This window comes from Buceros rhinoceros, unplaced genomic scaffold, assembly GCF_000710305.1.
Source record: "Buceros rhinoceros silvestris isolate BGI_N320 unplaced genomic scaffold, ASM71030v1 scaffold5013, whole genome shotgun sequence".
NCBI classification, from domain to species: Eukaryota; Metazoa; Chordata; class Aves; order Bucerotiformes; family Bucerotidae; genus Buceros; species Buceros rhinoceros.
This window is the reverse complement of record NW_010402895.1, coordinates 1-21,279: the sequence shown is the minus strand read 5'-3', so window position 1 is coordinate 21,279 and position 21,279 is coordinate 1. Positions and strand designations below refer to the sequence as shown.

The 21,279-nt window shown below is 38.2% G+C and overlaps 1 protein-coding gene across 1 annotated transcript; it reads left to right on the top strand.

Moving 5' to 3' along the window:
• Positions 1-8,715: 8,715 nt before the first annotated feature.
• LOC104490496 (cyclin-dependent kinase 14-like) lies at positions 8,716-20,927 on the top strand. Its single transcript, XM_010132788.1, has 2 exons — positions 8,716-8,959; positions 20,811-20,927. The coding sequence occupies exons 1-2, from the start codon at positions 8,729-8,731 to the stop codon at positions 20,907-20,909; spliced, it is 330 nt and encodes a 109-aa protein (XP_010131090.1). The 5' UTR covers positions 8,716-8,728; the 3' UTR covers positions 20,910-20,927.
• Positions 20,928-21,279: the final 352 nt, after the last annotated feature.

Below are 21,279 nucleotides of genomic sequence, written 5' to 3'. Positions count from 1 at the left end.
AGGGCTGGTGGTGGTGAGAAGAAAGAGCTGTGTAAGCACTGCCTATAATAACTTCCCATATAAAATTTTATTTTTCCTTGATTCAGGTGTTTGAACTTCTTTCAGATTTGTGGGATCTTGAGATTCCTACTCCAGGTCTGATCAGTTGGCCTTTCTGTGAGGATGACTTGTTTCTCACTTGGCTGTTCAGCACAGACATTTAATCTGCTCATTGAGTTCAGTGTTTCAGACAAACACAGAGAATTAATGTTAGAGCTTCCAGTTCAAAAATTCTTCCATCTGGCACTTCAGTGGCCTTTTCGTGTTTACCTTCTTCCATATGACAAAGACAGTTGGTTTAACATCAGCTTTGACTTCAGGAATAAAACGACCATTTTCGAAGATTGCCTTTGAGATGAGCTGTGGGAGACATATGAGTAAGTTTGTGCTAGGTGCGGCAAGGAGCATACCATATCCCAGGATACCATTTTCAGTCTCGGAGCTCTGTTTTCAGTCACATTTGCTAGTTCATAGCTAGCATTGCTGGCAGTCTCTACATCCAAATAGAGCTGAACAAATAATACCCCAAGAATATGAATTACAGTTCTGGGACACAGTTGAGGCTGTTAGCCCCGGAGGTTACCATAGAAAAATGATAGGCCTTCAGAGCAGGAAAAGAAATGCATATTTTATAATAATTTTTTCCTCACATCATCCTTCCTTTCTTGTGTGACTGTTACTCTATTTCTTGTCCTTCCCCCCCGCGCACCCCCCGCCCCCCCCTTATGTTTGTATCTTACTCATGTTTTCTTGCGGCTCCTTTTAGCTGTGCTCATCAGATGTTCTAACGCATATGGTGCCAGTGATTAAAGGGAAGGATGAGTGATGAAGAACCCCTTTGAAATTTGCTAGTTCCAGTGTGAACTCGCTGGTGATGTCGTGGAGCATTACATGCTCTATTTCCCCTTTCACAATTTTATTTGCACCCTTAACTCATCACTTATTCATCCTTGATCTTTTCCTCTTGGAGCTTTCTCACCAACTAAACTCTTTTCTAGACCTGTTTGTGTTCCTGCTTGTGGGTGCAGCAGTCTTTTGCTGCCCCTCTCTCCTCAGGGGAGATGGAGAGTGCTGTCAGCTGGGCTGGGGAGAAGCGGGCAAGTCCTGTGGTTATAACTAGAGCAAGCCGCCCTACTGCTCTGTTCTCTAAAGAGAATGATTCTCCAGATAATTGTGTTTTTACTTGGAACAAAGCTGCTTATAACACTCCAGAACATTCCCAAATTGTGTTTTGAAAGTAGTACATGTCAAATTCCAGTGCTGCTAGAATCCACAGATGACTTGTGTAATGCTCAATTGTTTTGGTACCGAGGCATGATAGAAAATAACATGCTTATAAATTATAATGAAAACTCATATCCAGATAAGATTTTTTTTCCTGTGAAAATTAATGCTGGCCTCATGCTCTCAGAAATTCAGCTGTTAGGTTAGTAGTCAGTTCACTATTTATGATTTTTTTTTTTATACATCTGTCAGCTAAATGGGAGTGCTAAGTTTTATTCTCTGTAATAATGAGACTGTTCTGCTACCTTCCAGAGGGCTGTGTCTTTACAAATTATGATCTATATCTTCAGAATATTTCACTTAAAAAGCCCAAGTGCTTTACAAAATTAATTAGTGCTCCCAGTTTTGGGGGTGGGGTGGGGGTGGGGCAGAATCATTATTATGATCAGAAAAATGGAAATATGAATCGGGTAAGTGACTTCCTTGCCCCAAGTCACTCAGTAATTTATTTAGTTTTGCTCAGGAAGTGCTAGATCTTGGGTTTCTTTATATTGGGTCCTTTCATACTAGTTCTGGAAAGGTACAAGTGGGAGGAGTTCAGATGTTTTCTTCTGATTGTTCAGTAGGAATTTTGGATGCTCGCTCTGGTATTTACGCAGCTGACCACTTTTTCCCAGGATGTGCACAGTGGCAATGACCCATAGAGAACAGTAGATAGGTGATAACTTTTTAATATTTTACATAAGTCCACAGGTACTGGATGTCCACAGTAAACATTTGTAGGATATTAAATGTAGGAATTAAAAAACAGATATAATGCATCTTCCTAAAAGATGCATTAAAAGATGTGATGAGTTTCACAGTAGTATGTTTTTGCACTACACAAACATTCTTAGGTGTTTTTCTTCTGTGTGGTAGTGTGTCTGGTCTGTCATGCCAAAGTGATTGTTCTTCGTTATTGAGGGTGTTTTTATTCATATGAATAGATTCAACTTATATGGGACAGCCTGTCTTTTACTAAGTGTGCTAACAGGTGATTAATTCAGGGGACATTCATGACTGGTTTTAAAATTCATGAACCGTAAGGACTACAAATTACATGTTTTAACTGATCACTCTCACTTTTAAAATGCTATATTACTTGAAACAGTAAATTAATTAATCTAGCAGTCTTGAATTCCAAGAATCCCATTTGTTTGGGACCTCTTAATATTGCTGACAGTGATAAGTAAGTATCTGGTAAACCTTTTTTTTTTTATGTTAATCCCAAATGCGGATTAAGGAGCACTGCTTTAAATTATATAGGGTGATTCAAAGAGACATCTTTATTTAGAAATTATTTAATTTATTTAATGGGGCTTTTTATAGACTTTATGCATGGAGCAAAAATACACTTCTTGTGACTTCAGTCTCTTCACTTCAGTAGTAGCCTTTATGAAAAAAATGTGGCTATTTGCAGACATTATGTCTTCAGATATGAAAAATATTGTGATGTTAGGGTGGGGGCTGTAGGAAAGTGTAGCCCAGTGGTCCTTACTGATGTAACGATGACAAAGTGTGTTTATCCTAGAGCAGCCTCGGGATCTTCTCAAATTGGTTGTGAGACTTAGTAGGATAACAGGGGGAAAAAAAGACTGTTCAAGCTGTTTGCTGCCTGTCATCCATTTTCTTCTGATTCTGATCAGCAACTAACAAAGTTGCAAAGAATGAATTGTTAACACTTTTTTGTGGTTCTAAGATTAGGAACCTTGACGGGCTCGCTCTTTAATGTTCTGAGTGTGTGGTAATGGCTCCTTTAAATAAATGAAAACACAGAGAAAGAGTAAAATAACTTTTTAATATTGAACTGCACTAACTTTTGTGGGGCTACTTTTTATTTTGCTTTATGCCAGAATCTGTGATAGCTCATGTAATACTGGAATTGACACGAATATTCTGATTTTCTATCTTCACTTAGCTATTTCTTCCAAAAGTAAGAAAGTGCTCTTCCCTCAACTGCAAAGTGGCTATTTGTGCTGTAGCTTTTAAGTGGCAAAATTAATTCTGTCTCATTGTCTTGCTTCTTGTTTTACCTTTTTAGTTGAGACTGAGTAAACAATTGCAGGCAAATTTAAAAACTAGGCTTATTTCAGTCATCAGAGTGAGGAGCATGTATGAGATACCAGTGATTGCTGTGGTGACTACTTGATGTATCGGCATACTCTTTTGCACTAGAGTGTGAAACAACTTGGGGAAATACAACTGTGTATTTAACTTTAATGATCCTTATCTGACAAAAGTAATGAGTAGGATGTTCATGGAGAGGTTCTTCTGTTGGACCAAACCTGGGCTGACAGGCATCTTTTCTCCAAGGGACTCTCAACTATTAATACCTTTACCTTGCTGGTTAGGAACAGTCATTTCTCTTTCAAGATTAAATCCTTCCCACAGGACAGTTTCTGAGTGCTGCTTTGGAAGTGCTTTTCCAAGCAGTAACTTCAAACACAAAAAATTGCTTTCTGTAGGATCACTCTGTTCTTTGTGGAGAAGATCAAGATGCTTTCCAAAGGGAGATTTTGTGTTGCAGTCTAGTTCAGGTTTTCCAGGGCTTTCATTTTGGAATCAAAAAAGAAACCTGGGGGATGAATGTCATATCTATCCTTTATCTACCTATAGATATAGATATGTGTGTGTGTGTATGTTTCCTACATGGAAAAAGGGCAAAACAAGATGGTATGTATGGTATTCACACCAGAAAACTTTATGTGTAGGACACTTATCCCCCAAGTCTCTATTTTGGTTCCAAGATGAAAGTCCTGGAAAACCACATTTCATTTATCATCTGTCCCTCGTACCTGCCCCTCGGTTGCCTTTTTTGCCCACATCTGTTTTTTCAGCATACTCTGAGGTACTGCTGTTGGGATTTCTGCCAGGTGGGAATTTTGGTAGCAGAAGCTACCATACCCTCTCTTATGCTTCCTGTCTGGGGCCACCTAACAAGCCCAGAGTCAGAACTGATGAATCAGCCAGTGACTTCTGTCTGACATAAGGTTTGGAAGGACAGTGATGTCTGCTTGAATCCTTACATGACAGAGTTTTTTTGGTGTATTGCCTGTTCCACTTGTAATAATCTGTATCTATTAAATGTATTAAATTGCTTGACCTTTTTTTGAATCCTGTTTCTAGTAGAGAAGAGAGAAAGCTTGAACAAAGATCCCATTCCTCTGCTCTCAATAGCTATGAGATCTGCTGCAGAAATATTTCTTCTGAAAGTGATAACTCTGATTTCGTTGCACCACTTTTAAAAGCCAAATAGTTTCTGAAATACTTTATACTTCTGAAGTTAAGCATTGAATGTAGCCTGTGGTGGAAGAAGCAGTAAACCATGACAGTAACTCCTGAAGGGGAAATGTTGACATACCCCAATGTTTAATTAATGATAACTTTTGTTAAAGAAACAGCAATTAAAACTGCTTAATGGCTCATGCTGTTGCTAGACAGAAGTTTCTTTAAATGGATGTCACATTCATACTGAGAAGTTGTTGCCTTCTTTTTCTCTTGATTGCATTTATAAAGCATTATAAAAGATATCTTGTATATGACAAACCAAGGTATCACATGTATTGTCTCTACATACTGTTGAGATAAGTACGTGTAATAGTTAAGATGCCATTGGTCACATCTTTGTGTAGCACCTGTTTTAGGCTGCGATGGCATTTACAGCATTTCAAAGAGTGTCTGCGTCCCAGTGTTTTAAGTACAGCATTACATAGGTTTATAGAGCAAGGGCAAGAAGGGGTGATGAATTCTATAGATTGACTTCCAATATGTCATGACTGCTTACATTTGTTTAACTTTGTTTTTTATTCTGGTAGCTATAGCTAAAGCAGATACTCAATAAAATCATACAGTTTTGAGGCTGCAATGTCAAGAGATAGTTTCCACTACTTTCTAGATTGTCATCTTCATTGGAGTGCATGATGGATGTTCTGCCTGTAACGTTAGCAAAAGAGTAGTCCCCGCTCTGAAAAATCTATGGCTTATATAGATAAAACAGATGAAATGGAGTAAAAAGAAAGATCCTGTCTTACAGATGTAAAAAATTGACTTGGGGGAAATTCTGACTAGCCCAGAGGATTACACAGGAGTATCTAATAAAAGGCTGGCAATGAACCTCAGTTATGTGACAGATACTGTGCTTTAACTGGAAAATGATCCTGACTTTTCTGCAGAAAGAAAGCTGGAAATAAGAGAGTGGATTGGCCTTCTCTTGACTACCAAATGGTAGACAGTGGTTTACAGGTCTAAGAACTTGTGATGCTGAATAGTTGTATATATCATTTGAGAGGCTGAAATTGATAAGAATCACTTTTGTTATGCGGTACAAGGGGAAAATGATACTCAAAAGGCTGAATTAGTGTAATGGAAAAATTCAAACTGGTACTGTTCAAAAAGCTATCTGTTTGTACTGGTGAAATCTAAGGTCATTTGTATGTGCAGGAAGATCTCCAAAATATGTTATGTGTCAGTCTTAAGCAATGCACTTTTGCTTTTTTGCATGATAAGTCACTATAGACTAAGTTCTACCCTTAGCTGGAGCACAGGTGTAGCAGGTCAGCACGCCCACTGCCCAGGGGCAAAAGCAAGGCTGTTGTGGTAGCTTAACTCTTGCTGGTGGCAGGAAATCTGAAATTACCAATGAGTTTGCAGAATTTTTGAAGTTATAGACAGTACTCAATACTGACGTTTTAGACCTGCTCCTTTCAGATGAATTTCAGCATGAAGCTGGACTTGGTGTATCAACGACAGAATGTAAAACAACCACTTTAATTTGTTTCTCTTCAGAGTTTTATAGGCAGGGTGGATGGGCTGGAAATGTGTACCCTTTATCAACAACATAAGCTGATCTCTGTTGGCTTCACTGTGAGTTGTGGTCACCAGTCACTTGGAGAGAATGTTTTATTTCTGCTAGGGAACTATTGATACAGGTGAGAGAGAAGTGATAAATGAAAGCCCTTGACAGTGCTGGCAAGAAAAGTGCTGCTGTTGCAGAGGAGCATGGGGGCGGCCCCTGCTTTTGCACTTCTCTGCAGTCTTCAGTCTTTTCTGCTGGTGATGATGATGTTCAGCCTGTGCATCTACCGAGGTGCTTGACTTCCCAGTGGGGAGCTGGTTGTTGTACATCTTGGTTTTAGTAATTTGCAAGTTTGAAGTTGGCTATTAGAAATTTGTGGGGATTTTTATCTGACTCCAGATTCAATCAAGTGACCAGAAAGTTAATGTCTCCCTTCAATATCTAATTCCAAATTATTGCTCCTTCCAGTAGAGATGACCAATGGTAACAGATGTCTTGCTTTTTTTTTTTTTTTAATGCTTACTTATTCTACATTAGACGTAGACATGAAGTTTTTCCATGGAAAAAGAAACTAGAAGCAGCATTTCTGATATTGTTGTCTATGTTTATAGCTGTGGATTCCAAACATTTTAAAAGGCTACAGGTGCCCTTTGGTAATTTGAGACTTTTGAACCTTTCCACCCTATCTCCTGCCTTTGTTTTCTAGGTCATTGAATTTCATAGGCTGAGAAATACTTACTGATTTATTTGCATCTGTGTTGATTAAGCAAAGTGGAAATGCTGCTATTTTAATATAATTTCAGTTTATGTTATGTTAAAACGTTTTTGTTGGTAACAAACATTGCAAGAATGCAGATCTGGAGAGAACAGTGGGAAGTATGTCGGTGCATGTCTATGCATATAAGTCGTTTTGGGGAAAAACCAATTAATTTTATAAGAAGGCTAATTAAAAATTCATCGTGCAGCAGTTCTTTATCTTTTCTCTCTGAAGTAAGAGACCAAAATTACATAATTGCCTTAATTATGGCCTGAGAGGGAATTAGCATTCAGAATGAAGGGGGCCGTTCCTTTTCTCATTTAAAACTTGGTTAAGTTTTAGTCTTGGAGAAACCATTTTAATGAGAAGAAATGTGAACCCTTGTAAAGCCTGGTTTGTAATGCTAGTGATGTCCTTCATTTGAATTGACCTGGTATATGATCTTTTGGCCAGATGGCACTGGGCAGGAAATGTGCTTAAAATTTTTTATGTACAAAAAAAAAATCTTTGATCTGCTGTTACAGTGGATCATTAAAACCACAAATCATAAACCCCACAAGATATAGCCACCCAGTATTCCTATAACATTTCTATGAACAGCTGAAGTAAGTTAGATTTCAAGAATTCCTCTGGGGAAATGGCAAAGAATAATTTCTTGAAGATGTTTGTACTGCAGACATGTTGGGTTATGGGATAAAAGTCCTGATTTAAATGGTAATGTTAACTATTTCTTTTTTTTTTCTTGTTAACTATTTTATGAGAAAGTTTTCGAAGATGCTTACGTTATTGGTGCTTGAGTGGAACATTATGTTTCTTTAATTGTATGTGTGTGGACAGTACAGTTGACAGTAAATTAAGACTGTCTGTCCTTAAATACTTGCAAATACCATGGAAAAATTACATTGTAGATTCTTTTGATTTGCCCTGTGATTTAAGGAGCCTCTTGGGTCTGCTCGCATCACACTTCATGATTTTTCCATGTAGTCTGAGAGCTAGAATTATTTTTTTCTTCCCATGTAAAAGTTGAATCTCTGATGGGTGAAAACAGAAGCTGTGGCCTCAAATACACCCCCGCCCCCAGCCATGTGATTTAAAAAAATGTCTTATACATTGAAGTGTATTAAAGTTAAAAACACAAACGTACATGACTGGAGTATTTAAACTCGCTGTTCTGCTCATTTAGTTCTTTTGAACTAGCAGTAGCACATTTTGGTAGCTCAAACAGCAACCTGCAGTCTTCGGGCTTGGCAGAGTCATACTTCACTGTAACAAAGAATTGAACTTCTGTGCTTTAGTGTGCCATTAAGCTGGAGTCTCATGTTTCAGTGCCTGGGAATTGATTTACTGATTTGATTTCCTGAGACATATGGTGATAATAATAATAACACTGTATAAGCATTATTTAAAAAGACAATAATACACTGGTGTTGAATCTTTGGCAGACCAGCACTGAAGTGTGTACACATAAACTACTCTAATTTATTTAAATTTAGTCTCATCCAATTTTAGACAAATGGAAATCAATACCGCTTGGGGATATCAGTGGCTGGTTTGGAGAAAGAAGTGGCATTGTTGATAAGAACACATTGTACAAAAAAATAAAAATGTATGAGTTTTATGTACGCTCTTCTTTTGTCTTTCTTTTTCAGGATTTTTAGTACACTGTGCAAATACAGGATTTTATTGTTATGACAGTGGTGTGTGTCCCCTATATAAAATGTATGTGTTCTTTGCAATTTTAATATAGTAATAGAAAATGAATCCTGATGAAGTCCAGTGTCTTTTTTGATTCAGGCTGGCGTATGGATTGATACAGACTTTAAGCCTGTTAGTCAATGAATGCTTTTTTTCCCTTTCAGATATGTGTCACAAAGATGTCTACGCGGAACTGCCAGGGAATGGATTCAGTGATCAAACCTCTGGATACAATTCCTGAGGATAAAAAAGTCCGGGTTCAGAGGACGCAGAGTAGTTTTGATCCATTTGAGAAACCAGCTAACCAAGTGAAGAGGGTTCATTCGGAGAACAATGCTTGTATTAACTTCAAAACTTCGTCTGCAGGGAAGGAATCACCTAAAGTCAGGCGACACTCCAGCCCCAGCTCTGTAAGTGCGCAGTCCTGACACCTGTGTGTGTACCAGGTGGCAGTATTGATAACACGAGATAAATGTTTTCTTGCTTAAGGAAGAATTGATTACTCAGAAACAAAAAGCTCGTGGCTGCTATTAAAGATGTTTACCATATATATTTGTATTTGTTATGTATAAAGCAGAAGAAGAAAATAGAACCTGAAAAAGAATGTATTTTTAAATTCCTCTCAGATATTAGTTAGGGTGTGTTCCAGGGTTTGTAAACATTTTCCTCTCCTGATCCTGGTATGGCATTACAGCTGCTATAAAGTTTGTGCTGCACATTTTGCAGAGGGTTGCTTATTTGTGAAAAGGAATACTTTCCCATGAAATTTCAGAAACTGCGTGAATTGCCCTTTGGATTTTTAGATTTAGGTTTTAGAGAAACAGATCAAATTTGACAGATTTTGTTTATATTTTAAAGTTTTCTTTTTAAAATCAAGTAGTAAAAATAACATTTATTTCCATGTCAGAATCTCAGTCTGAGAGAGAAACAACTGAGACAGGTTTGGCCACAAATCATCATTGTTGTTTTATTCTCAAGTATTTTGAAAGAAACCAGAAAAATAAAATGTCATGTCTTTCGTGAATAGTGTGTAGAACAGATTTTCCCCCCAAAGACCTTTGACATTATTGTAGAACTATTTCTGCTATGCTTTGGCAAGAAAAATTCATAATAATGTGACCTTTGAGTTGAAATCTACAGATCTAAGCAGCAAGAATGTAACAAATTCAAATTTTAGTTTGTGTGAAATAATTTGAAAGCTTGGTTGCCTCCTTTTTTCTTTTTTTTCTTTTTTGTTTTGTTCTATCTTCTGGACAACTTCTGTCCTCACTACAGAAGTTTGGCTGCATTGTGTTGGATTTCTAAGAAGAAATGACAGGGATTAATTTTCTGTAGATGGGCTTTGTTTAAACCGTATGAATTTAACGGGTAAGATGTCATGTCTCCAGAGGACTGTCCTTTTTAGAAAAGGTTACATTTCAAAATGTAACCATCTGTAGCAGAAAGAAATTTGCTTTTTCATCATCACCTGGCATGATATAGCTGCTGCCAAAGATGTCTCTGGCGTGTTCCAGATGGGTCTGAAACAAGGAGTTCTACCGTAAAACTTTTTCAATCATTAAGTGTGAATGGAGCGGTTTGCACCATGTTTGCTTGTGCAGGATGCGTGATTATTGTTTGGCACCACAAATGAATTTTTAAAAAAGTCTTTCCTTAAGTTTTATTATGGTATTAACTTGCTCCCCATCTCTGCTCTTCTTATGTTGTTCCTCTTAGAAACTATTACAAATTTCTGTTAATGCTTTATGTGCTTCTTTTCTGTTAAAACTTAAGTGTTTATTTGATTTACCTCCAGAATTTTGAAGCAGACTTGTTTTGAAGCTGTGTTATTGTCATCTTGTTATTTTCCAGAGGCTGGTAATCTACTGCATCCATGCAATCTCCTGTGATCCCAGTATGTTCTTATTATGTTAATGCTTCCTCTACTGGTGTGCTGCTCGTTAGAGCCCTAGCTGAACATAACACTTTTGGTAATCTCCTGCTGTGCTGATTCACACAGACTTACTGGGGTCATTTCATGTATTAAAGTAGGTGCATAAGAATATCTTGAAATACAATTTCCATTTCTCAACTTCCTGTAATTGTTCCTGGTTTTTATAGCTCATTTTGGTGAACTCTGTTCTTCCTTCTGCTTGGAGGCACTGTTAGTTGTTTTTGACTCTTGCTCACATGGAATCATCCTAAGAGCACCTGGCAAGGAATAACTTGTGGAATAATGTCAGTGTGCATGCCAGTGAAGAGCAGATCTTCACAGCAAAAGGCGCTGTTAGCCCTCTGCTGGTTGCAGGTCACACCTGGTTCTGCCTGGCGGACCTAAGGCAGCAGAGATATGATCAAGGTGCTCCCCTTCCCACAGAGCTTCCTCAGGCAGAAGATGTTCTGATGCATATTTCATTGAGCATATGTCTGTGTGGTTAGTTGCAGGAATTTGTTATTCTCTGGTTTTGAGTTGCACTCGAACTGACAAAAGTTTCATTTTTTTTCTAGTCCTGAAGTTGTATAGTAGATGCCCTTGCATCTTCTTCTGATCACGTTTTTTTCTTCCATGTCAGGGGACTGCTGCCTATTCTCCCTTATTGTGTTAATATTTGATTCTCTGGAAATTCTGCGGTACAGACTATACCAGCATGACAGGGCATTTCAGTTTCTGTAAATGTTCTTGGGCATGCTATGCCTTCTGAGTCATATTGGCTACAGTCGTGTAGTTGTGCTTCAGTTTTGGCTCTGTTTTTTGTAAGCCTTATTTGAAGATTCTCTGATAGATATATGCTACCTTCAATTTGCACTTTCTATGCTTGATGAGTAGAGGAACTGGAGCTAGGCTTCCATTAAGTCTCTTCCCTTACATTGTTTAAAGTCCTCTGTAGCCATCAGGTGGGAACATGATGTCTTACAGAAGGTATGTGGCTGAGCCTTGCTGTCTCCGTATCACTGCTTCTGCTCAGGTGAAAGTCCTTTATTTGTCTCAAAAAAACCATTTTCAGGATATGACCTGAAAGACCTTGTTTATAATGCCCTGGGACATTAGCTTCTGTTTTGATTAGTTACTGAAGCTTCATCAGCATTCTGACAGGTATCAGCTTCAGTACGACTCTGCAGGTGGCATGTTACCTATTTGGTGTTTTTCATACCTTTGAAATTCTCTGCACCCTGTTATGAGAAAGATGGCATACGCACAGATTTGGGGAACCTGGAACTCCATCTTCCTGCCCACAGGTCACTCAGAAAGTAAATCATTTGCTCTTGAACATGAAGTAATTTCCTGCAGTTAATGTCACACCTCATTGCAACTTGGTAAAATTAACACCACGATTGTTCATTACATATAGACAGAAGTTAACATGTTATTTTTGTGTTCTTATTAGACAAACTTAATTTTTACACTTAGAGTCTTTCCACATACTCATTATGTAAAACAGTCACATTGCATTGCATTTTCTTCTGCCCTTCTTCTAAACATAAGGAAACATCTTTGCGTGTGACTTCCAGACTGTTTAAGCTGATTGAAGTTGGGTGTTATGATGGAATAAATTTTCAGCAGAACAAACTTATCCTTTTATCACATCAGAATAATGGATAATATTCATTGAAGTCTACCTGTGCATGACCTGTTGGACACTGTTAGAAGAAGGGAATTTGGCTTGACAGATCTTTGCTCTGATGCAGCCCAACACTATATATATATATATAGTGTGTGTATATATATTACAAATATGTATGCGTGTAGCTATAGTTGTGTGTACTTACCTATCTGTATCTATCTTTATAAAAATCTTTTCTGCATCTTTTGTCTAACAAGGGAAGAAACTTGCTTTTCTTTACTCCCTAACTGAATAAATAGTAAAACTACAAAATTAACTGGTTGAAATAAAAAAAAGCATAACTCAAAACCAAGCATGTGCCACTCTTCCTGAGTAACACTGACTTTGGAAGATGGTTTGACTCCAGTTCTCTGAAAGTTTTGAGATCCTTGCTTTTTAGGCATGTGGCCTTATTTATTTTTCTCCAATGTGAGGTGAAGTTTTGTTGTGCACACATTTTATACATGGAAATAGAACTTTTGCACAGTGTGTAATAGAATTGCAAGTTTTGTAAACTAGCCGTCTGGTCAAGATTTAATTACCTAGTGTTACTCATCAGTTTCTTACCTTTGAATGGCTTTAGATGTACAACAATGAATAATAATGTCATGCTAAGCTATATGTGCTACCTTTCAGTTGCTTTTTAAAAACCAAATACAGCAAACCCCTAATCTTTTACCAAGTCACATAAATGTAAAAATTTAATTGAGATAAAAATAATTGGCTAAGCAATGCTGTACTGCATTGACTCTGCACTCATTTTGGAAGAATAGCATCTCTTCTGTAACTTCTATTAATTTTGAGTCCCGTTACATTCAACTTTCCTCCAAAAAAGTGTGAACAAAAAGCACAAACTGACCCTATTACCACACTGTAAATCAGTTGCGTAAGAAAAATTACTGTAAAGCAGACACTAAAGTCAGAATTTGGTCTAAAAGTTAGGCATCATTCCTGTCTGACTGAACACTTGGGTGCCATTCTCGCCTGTCTTCAGGTGTCTGCAACCTTCTCCAGTTTTTGGAACCTATTAATTATTAGAGTAACTGCATCCTTCCTGGTTGTTACTTTTTGCTGAGGTAAGATAATTTCAGAGTGTAGTGTAGAGAGTGGATTTTTCTTATCTGACACGAGGGAAGCTTTAATAATAGTTTACCTGGGGGATACTCTCTAGATGATAAGGTAGGTAAAATGTGGCAGTTGTTCTAGCTCCTCTGCTTTAACAGCAGGGAGAACAAGTAAATAGCTTTAAAAACAGCATCCAGCCCTTTCACAGAGAGCTCTATGGTCGCTCCTGCTTAGGTTGCTCTTAGTTTATGGCTATGTGTTCAAGGGTTAGAAAGAAGCAATCAACAGGATGGGATCAGATAGTAGGAGAGCTATCTCCTGCTAGATTAAGGCTCGGTTTGGATTCTTGAATGTCTTTGTATCCCTTGAATACTGCCCTAGAAAAGAGTCCAACTTGCTAAGTTAAAAAAAGGAAAAGAGAAAAAATTATGATCAAGATGACCTATTAGTGTAGTTTGGATACAACCCGAAAATAGTATGAAACTTGCATATGGTTTTGCAGAAGGAGCTTTACCTTTGTGTCAAAGAAATCAAAATATGTAATGGTTAAAAAAAAAAAATAGACATCTTCTATCCTTGAGATTTAATCTCAGTTAAGCCTCTTGGCCTCACTTTTACTTTGAGGTTTTTCAAGCAATTTATTTATTTCTTTTGAGTCATATAGCAAAACAGAGCTTTAGTTTTTAATTTCAACATTTTACAGCGGTACTGTGAACATAATATTTTTCTCTTGAGGATAGTTTTATATTGAAGTTTAATATCCCACAGTTTTTTTTTAAAAAAGGTCTATTTAAAACTTAGACTCGGGAGTGTGACAGTTAAGTGTGACATTCACAAGCTGTTTCGCGGTTATGAAAAATGCATGAGAACATAACCCACACAGCTTCTTTTGAGAATAGTCAGGTGATTTTCAGTGTAATTTTCCATTAAAGCTTTCTTTACTACATAGATTTTGATCATTTCCAAGGAAGAGGTAATCAGTGTAGTGCAAGGACTCATAGTGCAAGGTCTTGGATTAAACCTACAGTCTGTATCAGTGAAATGGCAATTCAAAATGACCTAGTCAGAAAAGACTGTTTCCTCTCATTTCTTTTTCTCTCTGTTATTTTTATGTTTTCACATCAGTTTGAAATACTAGCTGCTGCTATTTCTGTATTCAACATTTTGGCATACTCCTTCTGTCTTTGTTACTATGATCTGTTTTTCCTTAACTAGAGGGGGAAAAAGTATCTAATCTCAGTTACTTTAAGATGTGCTGGTAAAGATGCTCGCTCCCCCGGCTCAGTGGTGCTCATAGACTAATCTTGCTCTGAAAAAATGTAGGCAACTATTTTTGAGGAAAGTGAAACATAAATGCAAACAAGTAAAAGTCCTAGTGGGTTTTGTGAAGGGGAAGATGTGCACCCTTCTGTGCTCCAGTTGCCAATGTCCTCTTGGAGATAGCATGATCCACCACAACCTGTCCTGACTTTCACAGTGACTTGGGACTATGTCCAACTCTTCAGAGGCCTGAGGACCTTTATCCCTTTTGTCTTAGTAATTTGCCATTTGAGTTCTCTGGAAGATTCTTCACTAGCCTGAAGATTGACTCTTCAGTGTTTTTCCAGTGGTATCACTTTCTTGCTGACTGGTTGTTTACTGCCTATTCAACTTTTTTGTCCATTAAATAGTTAAATCTTGGTCACACATGCGTCAGTGTTTTATTTTTTTTCTTAGCTTTGAAATTTCTTTTTTTGTAGCAAATGCAAAACCCTGACACTAAGCATCCAGCTTCTTTATGCTTAAGTAGTCTCACTGATGTTCAATATATACAAGTCTATATGGCCATAAGGATGAGAAATCCCTTTGGCTTATATCCACAAATCACGATGAAATCTTTGTAGAAAAGCTTTAATTAACAAAAGCAAAAAAAAAGAAAAAACTAAAACACATTCAGTAAATAACCAGTTTTCAGACATGGCAAAGATTGTCCTTTTATCACAGTCATGTTATGCCATGATGTATTTTGATGGACAGCTGGTTGGATATGAGCCAGCAGTGTACCCAGGTGGCCAAGAAGGCCAACAGCAGTCTGGCTTGTGTCAGACACAGTGTGGCCAACAGGACTAGGGAAGGGATTGTCACCCTGTACTCAGCGTTGGTGAGGCCACATCTCAAATACTGTGTCCAGTTTTGGGCCCCTCACTCCAAGAAGGACATTGAGGTGCTGGAGCGTGTCCTAAGAATCGGAACGAAGCTGGTGAAGAGTCTAGAGCACGAGTCCTGTGAGGAGCAGCTGAGGGAACTGGGGTTGTTGAATTTGGAGGAAAGAAGGCTGAGGGGAGACCTTATCACTCTCTGCAGTTACCTGAAAGCAGGTTGTAATGAGGTGGTGGTTGGTCTCTTCTCCCAAGAAACAAGCGATAGTACAAGCCTCAAGTTGCATCAGAGGAGATACAGATTCGAGATTAGGAAAAATTTCTTTACTGAAAGGGTTATTAGTTAGGAGACCTTATTGCTCTCTACAACTACTTGAGAGGAGGTTGGAGCAAGGTGAGGGTCAGTCTCTTCTCCCAAGTAACAAGCAATAGGACAAGAGGAATGGGCTTAAGTTGTGCCAGGGGAGGTTTTAGGCTGGATATTAGGAAAAATGTCTTTACAGAAAAGCTTGTGAAGCATTGGAACAGGCTGCCTGGGGAAGTGGTGGAGTCACCATCCCTGAAGGTTTTTAAAAGATGTGTAGATGTGTCACTTAGGGATGTGGTTTAGTGGTGGACTTGTCAATGCTGGGTTGACTTGATGGTCTTAAAGGTCTTTCCCAACCTAAATAATTCTGTGATTCTATGTCATTGTTTTACAGGGTTAAAAAGCAGTACAGAGGAGCAAGAAGAAAGGAGAATTAATAGTGGTAGAAGTATTGTTAGATCTTCAAAATGTAGCTTTGAATGAGCATTTATCAAAATACGTGCATTCAGCTGAAATTCAGCTGAAATTAGTACTCTTTTCTGTTGAGAAATCTTGTCTCTATCAAATTGGAGGATTGCAGCAGTTTTCTAAAATACAGGGCAACTTCTTGTAAGTCTGCTGCTTGTGAGATACATCATTGGCTGATGTAAGCACTGTAATTCTGACATGTCCTGGATATGGCTCACTCGCTATGTGTACTTCGGTCAAACACATCCTAGGCAGAATATGGGATGCCTGTGACTCAAAAACCACAAATCTTTGTATATATGTATTCCCATATATTTTACTGGAAAGAATAAAATACTTTAGAAGAAAAAATCATACTTAAAAGTGAATTTTCTGTATTTGATTTTAATATTAGCATTTGTTAAAAAAAAAAGGCAATAAACAAAAAAAAAATCCCCAAAAGAACACCAGGTACCATAATCTTGCTGTAGAAAGGCATTTTTTTTAACAGACATGATTGAAAAAGGTAAACTAACATGGAGAAATCTGAATAATAAAATCCATGGCCACAAAGCTGAAAAAATGAAAGGAGGAGTGCATATATGAAAGGAGGAGTGCAATAATAATGTAAAGTAGACTGAAACGGTTATAATTTTCAGCAGTTACGTGGAACTTCAAATTATTCACATCCCTTTCATAGCCTTTTATTTAGATCTCTTCAAGCTTAAAACTTAAGTTTTGGAAAGTTTTGTATTTTTCTATTATCTCAGTCAGTCTTTGTCTCCTTTATAATCCAGAAGTACAAGGAGAGTTAAGAAGTGTCTGAACTTCTTACCTTTATAAGCAATTAGTAATTTTAAATTTGAAGTAATGCGTGAGGCATAATTTAAAAAGAAAAAAGAGAAAATGTTGGGGAAATGGTAAATTTTTTCCTTCATTTTCTGAAATAATTGCATGTACTAAGTGAGACTTGTCTTGGTGTTTCGTTAAAAAGTATCATGCAAATTAGTTTGCGAAGTATTCCGTTGCCTCAGAATTTTTTTTTTTTTTTTTTTTTTTTTTTTTTTTTTTTTTTTTTTTTTTTTGTAAAATCCTCTGAAGTGCTTTTCTACACCAGATACCTTCAAAAATTGTAAGCCTTTTAAGGTTACAAATGTAAGGAAAAATAATGTCTATTTTCAGAAAGGGAGATCTAATAGTGTGAGAACATGGGCAATACAGTGATCCAGTTGGAATAAAGCTGAGCTCCACTCTGGAGGCGCTGTACCCTGGAAAGAGGAGGGTGTCAGCCACATGGTTTTACTGCGTGTGGGACAGGTGGTAGCTAACAGTTGGGGTTTCTGGTTGTTTCTGGTCTGATCTTGCCCAGCGTGAGCCGGCACTGGAGAAGTGATTCGGGCTGTCTGGGGAGGTGGCAGGTCAGCCTTGCTGCTGCAGAACTGAGCCCTGGGGCACTGCATGGAGTTTCCCCTGAGGACAAGACAATTGAAACCAGTACCTCTTTTGTTAGTTCAGGAATGAGCTTTCCTCCTGATCCAGCCAGTGGAGGTTTTAGTGTTTTGCCCATTCTTGGTGAGGATGCAGCAGCTTCCAGGAGGAGAATGAGTCAAAAGACATGACCTTAAATTTGTGCTTCCGGTGGCTGGGGTACAGAGAAATGAGACTGAGGTTGTAGGAATAATTACTGTTGGTGATTTACTGTGTGGTAGTGGATTAAAAGCATCCTGTTTCCTATCACGATCTTAAGGTATTACAAGTTGTTGTGACCTTTATATTGTGGTTTCCAGCAGTATAAAACAAAACAAGTCTCAGTGTGAAAATAAGAAGGAATGTGAAACACATGTATAAACCCTGTCCTTTTTCTTCCTCACTATGAGGAAACGGAGCAGAGAATGACAAACTGTTAACTAGGGCAGCATTTCCACTCCAAACAAAGCTACTCACTGTGTGTTCACTGCAACCTGCAATTTGGGAAGTACTTTGAAAGCCCTCTTCATTATATGGCAACATTTAAACATCTAAATGCTTTTCTTCTATAGTTTTGTAGTGTTGTATTAGTCCATAATTGGATGCTTAAATGAGAAGACTACTTGAGTAAATATTTTAGTCACCTCTATTAGTGACATCTGTAATAAAACTATGTTTAAAAAAACAATAAGAAATTAGTCTCTAACGAGGCAGAATGTGTTTTTATGCACAGATCGGGAACCAAGAATATTACTGCCTTATCTATAATGAAGTGTTCCAAATAATGTAACAGGAAAAAGATGTAAGAGTTGCCATATGACAAATTTTCATCGGTCTGTTAATATTTAGATATTGGATAGCAAAATCATAGAGTCAATGGTTTGGGTTGGAAGGGACCTTAAACGTCTTTTTGTTCCAACCGCTCTGCCATGAGCAGGGATGCCTTCCCCTAGACCAGATTGTTCAAAGCCCCATCAGCCTGTCCTTGAACACCTCCAGGGATGGGTCGTCCACAGCCTCTCTGGGCAACCTGTTCCAGTGCCTCACCACCCTCACCATAAAGAATTTCTTCCTAATATCTAATCTAAATCTTCTCTCCTTCAGTCTAAAACCATTACCCCCCATCCTGTCACTACACTCCCTGATAAGGAGTCCCTTCCCATCTTTCCTCTAGGCTCCCTTTAAGTACTAGAAGGCTGCTATAAGGTCTCCCTGGAGCCTTCTCTTCTCCAGGCTGAACAACCCCAATTCTCTCAGCCTGTCCTCATAGGGGAGATCCTCCAGCCCCCTGATTCTCTTTGTGTCTCTCCTCTGGACCTGCTCAAGCAGATTCATGTCCTCCTTACGCTGGGGCCCCCAGAGCTAGACACAATGCTCCCAGTGGGGCCTCACAAAAGAGAAGCAGAGAGGGAGAATCACCTCCCTCGACCTGCTGGCCACGCTTCTTTTGATGCAGCCCAGGAGGCAACTGGCTTTCTGGTCTTGTGAGCCCACACTGCTGTCTCATAATCAGTTTTTCATCCACCAGGACCCCCAAGTCCTTTGGTGCAGGGCTGCTTTCAATCCGCTCTTTGCCCAGCCCATGTCTGTGCGCGGGATAAAATAGTAGGCTATTCTGTGTATTGGAGGGAGATGAAAGGGCTCAATATTGCAAACATACATCTGTATATCTTCATACCATTCAATGGAACACTGGGATGTTACTCTCAGCCAAGGTGTATATATGCCGAAGTGCCAGAATTTGGCTTTAGGACAATTGTAAATAGTTGAGCAAAGATAATTTTAGCATTTTCTTGCTAATGGTTAATTGGGGGTAGCGGAGGGGTATGAGGTGCAGAGTCGTCTTACCTGGGATGCTCTTGTCTGTTTAAATAGAAGTAATTTTTAGACTTGGTTGATTTAAAACTTTTGACCACGGTTTTAAAAGAATTTACGCACAGATGTAATGTGTTTAATGTTCTGTACCGTAATGTTTGTTTCCTTCCAAAAAACTCAAACTTGTGATCTTTTGTAAATCAGGTGTAAGATCCTACACTGAGTGCAGCTGCTCGTAGCTTAGAATCTCCCAGCTGAATTCAACCCTAAGGATGCTGGATTTACTTGGCTGCTTTTCTTTGTAGTGTTGTAACCAAAGTACTAACCGATCAGTCCCTGTATGTGACTTGAGCATCAGTGCTGACCCTCCAGTGTTTCTGCTCTGTACTCTTTTGACTTGTTTAGGTACAGGACGTCTGATCATCACAGTCTGAAATATATGTAGATAATGTTGAGGGCAGGTGCAGGTTAGTTTTTTGCAGTGTCCTTCTGGCCTTGGCTTAAAAATAAAAAGCCCTTTCCTTCCAGACAACTGGAAAATGGGGGAATTTGGGAAACAGGATGCACTTCAAAACACTCAAATATTTTCCAAGATCGCCATTGGAAAGTTTTCATGTCAGGACAATTTCTGTTTTTGCAGCGTTGTGTTCAGTGCTAGGGGTGTGTGGAAGTGGAGCAAGTACCAGCCTGTTGCAAAGGCCACCTGAGCTACCTGGCCCTTTGAGCAAGAATCATTGCTTAGTTTGGTTCAGTTTCAGACTCCTCACTTAGGCTGCAGTTATTAGGGCTACTGGAATTAATTCAACTGTACTGCATATACATGCCATTGAAAGAGTAGTGTGATTATATCCACAGGCTGAAGAGTGTGAACATAATTCAGAATCGAGATTAAAGATGCTTCCCTGTAGTATTTTGAAAAATGGTTTATGTACTGGGACAATGACTACTTAGAGCAGTGGTTTTGGGTGGCCTTTAGTCTAACAAAAAAAAAAAAAGACCCAAAAAAACACCCTCCCCCCACCGCCAAAGCAGTTATTTTAATCTGATTTTATAGAGCAGATTAAGACTTACATAGATCTCTTAACAAAGATAAAATGGCTTAGTTGTTAATGATCTTTTTCCCTGTATGAAACAATATATGTGAAAAATAAAACAGAAATGGCTCTTTGATTAGGGACAAAATCCTTTTGATAGTTCCAGTGATGTAATTCTGTGGTTGATAGAGGAAACCACCATCTGGAGTGCTGAATGATGCTTTATTTGAGTAGCCTGTTATATAGTTTCATTAATTAATTAATTTTTTTTCTTATTGCTGGCTGCTGAAAACATACAGGTCTATGAGTTTCGACAATGATGTTTGGTCTCTAAAGGTTGAATAAAGCAGTTAATGTTGCAGGTGCAATGCATGCTGAAAAATCATAATTTTTTTTGTTTTGTTTAGCCCACGAGCCCCAAATTTGGAAAAGCAGACTCATATGAAAAACTGGAAAAACTAGGGGAAGGTTCCTATGCTACAGTATACAAAGGGAAAAGCAAGTAAGTGGTGATTCTTTTCCTTTTATTTTGTGTGTAAATGAAGATAAGCAGGAAATATTATCTGATGTTGCTGCATTTGTATATATATCCCTATGAATGAATGTAAAGTGCTGCTGTGACTACCATGCACTCCAGTGAAAGAGGCTGAGACCATATTGCATAGGTAGCATTACCTTCACATCAGAACAAGATGAGATCCCATCTTGTTAATCTGCTGATTTGTTTGTACTTTAATGTTGTACTACTTTCTCAGTATCCATACCACAGTAATTTTTAGGGGTAAAAGCAGAATATACTGTCAAGTAGATTTTTGTGATGTTTTGAGAGGAAGGCTGAATATATGCAGGAAGTTGTTAGTCTTTTGTTTTTATTTT

Coding starts and splice junctions, on each gene's coding strand:
- LOC104490496 (XM_010132788.1), top strand. CDS start 8,729: ATGTCTACGCGGAACTGCCAGGGAATGGATTCAGTGATCAAACCTCTG. Junction 8,960..20,810: donor GACACTCCAGCCCCAGCTCT/GTAAGTGCGCAG, acceptor TGTTTTGTTTAG/CCCACGAGCCCCAAATTTGG.